The sequence below is a fragment of the Megalobrama amblycephala genome, linkage group LG14 (genome assembly GCF_018812025.1).
Source record: "Megalobrama amblycephala isolate DHTTF-2021 linkage group LG14, ASM1881202v1, whole genome shotgun sequence".
NCBI lineage: Eukaryota > Metazoa > Chordata > Actinopteri > Cypriniformes > Xenocyprididae > Megalobrama > Megalobrama amblycephala.
Window position 1 is genome coordinate 17,430,908 of NC_063057.1, and position 6,241 is coordinate 17,437,148.

General features: G+C 35.7%; 1 protein-coding gene across 3 annotated transcripts; it reads right to left on the minus strand.

The window, feature by feature from the left end:
* Window positions 1-1,574: 1,574 nt before the first annotated feature.
* Window positions 1,575-3,493, minus strand: LOC125245668 (siaz-interacting nuclear protein). 3 transcript variants are annotated; one of them, XM_048156366.1, is made up of 6 exons: window positions 3,334-3,493; window positions 2,840-2,965; window positions 2,220-2,304; window positions 2,041-2,115; window positions 1,825-1,948; window positions 1,575-1,732 (listed from the first exon to the last, which is right to left on the minus strand). In XM_048156366.1, exons 1-6 carry the CDS (start codon window positions 3,416-3,418, stop codon window positions 1,697-1,699), a joined length of 531 nt encoding a protein of 176 aa, XP_048012323.1. In that variant the 5' UTR covers window positions 3,419-3,493; the 3' UTR covers window positions 1,575-1,696. The 3 variants fall into 3 exon arrangements, with proteins under 3 accessions (XP_048012323.1, XP_048012325.1, XP_048012324.1); XM_048156368.1 differs by lacking the exon at window positions 3,334-3,493 and adding an exon at window positions 3,208-3,231; XM_048156367.1 differs by lacking the exon at window positions 2,041-2,115.
* Between the last annotated feature and the right edge of the window lie 2,748 nt (window positions 3,494-6,241).

The following is a 6,241-nucleotide window of genomic DNA, read 5'->3' on the forward strand; positions in this document are numbered from 1 at the left end:
TTCTGTTGCAAGGCATGTGATTGGCTGTTTACCACTGATGTCACTGATTCATGTGTACGCGCTTCACAAACTCAGGATCAAAGCCTGAGTTGACAGAGAAAGTTGATGATCAGCATCATGGTACCAACAAAGCCGCATTGGAGTGGTGTGGTTTTGTCAACTCGAAACTAATCCTATAACCCTGAGTTTGTTCATCTACCATCATGGTACAGGCCCTGGTCCAAAGATGGACAATGTTTTCAAAAGTTATGTTTTTTGCAAAAATCATTATCTCTGAAACACTAGGTGGCACTGTATTCAAACTTCTCAGGTACCTTCAGGACCTTCTGATGATGATGCGTACCAATTTTTGTGAAGATGTGTCAAATTGTTTAAAAGATATTGCAATTTATGACAAATAGTTCATCCGATATTGACAAAATTGATATTCTCAGAATCGGCATGACCCAAGGAATCCATAGACACGATCTTGATTTTCTGACAAACTGATCAAAAGTTATTGGCCAAAATATCAATTTTTCAGATCTCATGACCTGGTGGCGCCATTTCCCAAATTTGGTATGGACCCTCAGATCATGGTCTTGATCAAGCGTACCAATTTTTGTTTTGATTGCTCAAAGTTTGGCCGAGATACAGCCTCTATACCAATTTCAGGTCGACCTTGTTAACTTCCTGACATAACTTTTGAACAACGATGAATTAAAAAAATCTGTTCAGTCATTTCTGTGCAGCTCAGTCCAGAGATCATCTGATCAAAGTTTGGACAAAATCGGACAAAATTTGGAGTAGCGAAAAAACAATACTGTACTTTTCAAAATGGCCACTACTGTAATGGGTAGAAACTTAATGCAAGATGTTGAATAGCATCAGCATGAAGAGACGAATCAGGTGTACTAATTTACATTTTTCTAGAGCAAATGGTTCAAAAGTGATAGCCTTTAGAAGAGTGAATTTTTGAACTGGTGGTGGCACTATAGAGTTGGTTCTAGAGACTCCAAATTTGGTCAAATCACTATTCATGAGCATCTCTACAATTTTGCCAAATTTCATCATTTTTCTCATGTTCCATTGATAGGGCTGCCATTAACTCCCATTCAGGAAAAATAAAAGTAAACAAACAGATACAATAGAGGCTATACAGCCCCTTCGGAGCTTGGCCCCTAATAAACAGACATTGTTGCAGCTCAGGCACTTCTATGAAAGTGAATAGCATTTAATAATAATAAAAAAAAAAAATAAAAAAAAAAAAATAAAAAATAAAAACTTATGGGAGGATGTCATTAAGAAACTAGTTTTGTTATAAGGAATATATATTAAAAAAAAAAAAAAAACCTCCTTTAAACAAAAACACCCTATAATCAGATTAGATAGAGAAAACAATTTACATTGGATTTGTTTTTTTGTTTGTTTTTTTAAACTTGCGTCTTAATATATTGTATAACATATTAACCTCCTGTAGTTTGAGCACACATGGGCAGGATATGCCAAAAGAATTAAAGGCCGATTCCAGCAAATTTTCCAACAATTAGACAGTATTTTACCCATTTGAAAATTCAATAGCGTCAGTCAGTAGATGGTGTTTATTTTTTATTAAAACATTAAAAAAAAAAAAAAAAATATATATAAGACAAAACTTAAATCTGTTAAATGTTATTTAGACGGGGGTCTTGGAATGTGCAGGGGGCTGAATAAGAGGTTATCTTCTCACTGGATGGGCTTTAAATGTTGAACACTGGAAAAAAAGTCAAAATTATTGATTTATACAAATTTGATCAATTATAGTGCCTTGAGAGTAACAGGTTTTTCAGAGGACAACGCTCTCACCCATTGCAGTTCTTGCATCTGGCGCATCTCTTGCAGTCTCCTCTCACGCTCGACTTTCCGTGCAGCATCATGCACATCAAAAGAGAAAGGCTGAAAACGAGTCACCCTCCACTGCCTTACATGTCTACGCCAGCAGATTAGGTAAAAAAAAAAAAAATGATATAATTATTTTAAGCATAACCAAAACATTGTTAAAAGTGAATTTTACCTTTGTACCTTGGGCTTTCAAATGTGATTCCTAAAGAAAGAGGCCGAAAAGAAGTCAACCTCCTCTGCCTTGCACCTCTATGCCTGCAGGTAAGGTAAAAAAAGAAAAGAAAGAAAAAGAAAAAAAGGTTATATAATTCTTATAAGCATAACCAAAACATTGTTGAAAGTGAATTTCACCTTTGTACCTTGGGCTTTCAAATGTGATTTCTTCTAATCTGTTGTTTGAATGAGCAGGTGAAGATGTTCCAGAAAATCTGCCATCTGCAAAGACTGTTCAAGTCACACAAATCAGGTACAGGCCCTTCACAAACTGTGCACTTCATATGCATTTGCATTCTTATGGTGTGATAGCACCAGGCCAGTCAGAATGCTCAAACTGAGGTGAATACTAACTTGCTAACAGAATACTGCACTGCTTACTTCCCATGTATTAGCAAAAGCAGATATTATGCGCTATTAAACATTTCAAACAGGGTTACCCAAAACTAACCTTGTCATGGGAGTCCAATCAAATGAAGAACATAACTGTAATTCTGTTTTCTACAATTCATTCTTCGCAAGTGTATTAAAGTGTGAGAAATGGCATTCTGTGTAGTCTATGCTGTATACTGCACATTTTGGAAACTGTAAGAGGTTATTTAGGTATGTAATGCAAAAAAAAAAAAAAAGTGCATAGTACGCATACTACATATTGCAGAAATAGGCCTACAAATAGTAGTGTCAGTATACTAGTCTGAGTTGTTTTAGTTCTTGGCACATCTTATTTTATATAGTATGGAAAAGCATAGGCCTACTTATTCCTTACCAGTTTCCCAGCTGTCGTGTTTTTGCAGAGGGGAGATGACGGCCAAAACGTACTGGCGCTTAGGTGTGAACTTTAACGGCTCTTTACGTTTAAATACATCCATGTACCCCTTATCCGTATTCGTATCTGCAAAAAAAGGATTAAGAAACGGTCAAAAACATTTTCCAAGGAGTCACCATTTTAAAGCTAAAATCAGAATGCTCTCACTCTATGACACTGCATGCGCGCGCTCGCGCTCAGATAAACAGTGACTGAAAGTGGAGCGATTTAAAGACTTGACGGCTAAAGAAAAGTTTTAAAAACAGCATGTCAAGAAATAACATATTTGACTACATTGGAAGGTTTGACTCAAAATAAACAAGTCTTACATTAAGTTTGTATTAACATATTAACAGACGGTTTTATGAATAAGCGGCCAGGAGAGCTTGAAAATGAACACACGGCAATGGTTAGAGATTACTAAAATATTAATACTGATTAAACAACTAACTTACTTGAAGGACTCTGTGTAATGGCTGCGTTATGTTGAGTCATTTTGCCGTCTGTTATTGTAAAAAAAAGTTTTTCCGCCAACTGCATGGTCGTATTAAAGGAGAGGTTAATTGTCTACACCTGTAGTGAAACCTGTCACAAACGTGCTTTAAATTATGCAGAGGCATAGTTTAAGATTTAAGAGTCAAAACGTAATTGTTTGTAAAACTGTGGGAAATAATTCATGAATTGTTTTAGCTGATTAAAATATAATTTTCATGTGATTGTCTTTAAAAGTAATGTTAAATACATATGTGTGTGTAGCTCATGAGTCATGCAGAGGGGCGGAGCTCTGCTCCATCAGAGGAGGAGGAGGAGGAAGGCTCCAGTGAGAGGGCCACGCCCATTTCTGCAATAGCTCCAGAGGCAGATTCATATGAACAACCTGCTGTCATATCATCAAATCCAGCCCTGCAGTGCCTGGAACAGGGGCCTGTACCATGAAGCCGGATTAGCTGGCTAGCCAGGTAAGTTTCAGATTAGTTTGCGCCAATCCTGGGTTTTAGGTATCATGAAAGTGACTTGACTTTTAGCGGTGTTCATCGCCATGGTAACTTACACTCCACGGCTAACCTGCTCCAGGGCAGGTTATGTTCTGGGTTAGAGATCTCAAACTGAAATTGGACCAATCGGATGTGAGCAAAGTGACACTGACACACCCAACATAATAAAGTCACTCCCCCAGTTTCTCTTCCTCCAAATTAAAGGTCATTATATAGTAAAAACAAATATTTATGAAATTGTGTGGTTTTAATGATAATTGCTTAGAATTATTTTATAATTTTTGTCTAATAATATGATCTATATTTTTATTAAACCATTACACACATGCAAGTTTAGTTTAACAGTTATTATTAAGCATTTAGTTTCAATGAATATTAATATATATAGATCATATGTAATATTTATAAGGTGTAAATATACGCTTTAAATATGACTACATGTGACATTGTATGTTTGAGTCTCTATCTCTATATATTATCAACTATATAACTTCACAACTTTCATTTGCACTGATAGAGAAAGATCATTTCTTTTATTTGTTCTCTTTCACAGACAAGTATTTTCCATTGGTGTAAATACATTTAAATTCTTAATTTTCAGCAAAAGAGTTTTAAATCGCGCCGACTCTCTCGTGAGAAGTAAATGACATAGTTTATCTCTGTTGCAAGGCATGTGATTGGCTGTTTGCTTCTGATGTCATGGATTCATGTGCACATGCTCCACAAACTAAGGATCAAAGCCTGAGTTGACAGAGAAAGTTGATGATTAGCATCATGGTACTAACAAAGCCGGATTGGAGTAGTTTGGTTTTGTCAACTTGAAACTAATCCTATAAGCCTGAGTTTGTTCAACTACCATCATGGTACAGGCCCCAGGTGAAATAATAATAATAATAATAATAATAATAATAATAATACTAATACATCTGTCAGAACAGATTTTCATGATTTTCACATATTTATTTTTTTTTTAAAATTTTTTGCATTGACCTCTGTCATTTACATTGCAATAAAAGGTGTAATAATGAGTTGGCATTCAGACGTAGAACCTGGAAGCGCTGGACGTAAACAACATAGGAGAATGACACAGAAGAGAAGATATTGTTGAATAAAGTCGTTATTTTTGTTTTGTTTTTGTGCACAAAAAGTATTCTCGTCACTTTATAAAATTAAGGTTGAACAACTGCAGTCACGTCTACTGTTTTAACAATGTCTTTAGTACCTTTCTGGACCTTGAAAGCGTCGGTTAAATTACCGTCTATGGACGAGAATATACCTCTCGGATTTCATCAAAAATATCTTAATTTGTGTTCTGAACATGAAAGTAGTACTTACGGGTGTGGAACGACATGAGGGTGAGTAATTAATGACAAATTTAATTTAGGTGAACTAACCCTTTAATGAAATGGGACTTGCGTGCCTACATAATGACACAAACTACACATATTAATTCATCAAAATAATGATTTGTCTTGCTTATCTGTTTCCTTTTAAATTTGCAAAACTGGTAAAATACCATGACACTAATGTAATTGTTGTTACTCTGAATACAAATGTGGACTCTGTTAGCTATATAACCATCACAATCATTGAACATTGAGCTTAATATTAAACTATGAAACTCCCCAAACATTTTTTGGAACATAGTTGATCTATACAGCAAACTCTTTGAATCTTTATTACATGTATTTCAGTGCTCTTACCTTCAATGTTAGTAAAAATGGTTTTGCATTGTAAAATGCAGTGATAAAGTCATTTTATGTGTGTGTTTGCTCAGAGTACAGAATTAAAGGGATAGTTCACCCAAACATGAAAATGTCATTAATTACTCACCCTCATGTCGTTCCACACCTGTAAGACCTTCGTTCATCTTCAGAACACAAATTAAGATATTTTGATTAAATCTGATGGCTCAGTGAGGCCTCTATAGACAGCAACGACATTTCCTCTCTCGATTCATAAAGGTACTAAAAACATTTAAAAAAAAGCTCATTTGAGTTCAGTGGTTCTACCTTAATATTAAAAAGCGACGAGAATACTTTGTGCGCCAAACCAACCCCAAAATAATGACTTTAACAATATAGTGATGGGCTGATTTCAACACTGCTGGCAATGGAGGCCTCACTGAGCAATCAGATTTCATCAAAATATCTTAATTTGTGTTCCGAAGATGAACAAAGGTCTTATGGGTGTAGAACGACATGAGGGTGAGTAATAAATGACACTTTCATTTTTGGGTGAACTAACCCTTTAAGTTGAGTACAAAAATAGGCTCAAAATGTGCTCAGCTGATGGTTGACTGTGAGAAAGCTTTGATCCATCTCTCCCTCCTGGAAGGGTTCAGCAGGAACCAGAATATGATCGAGGG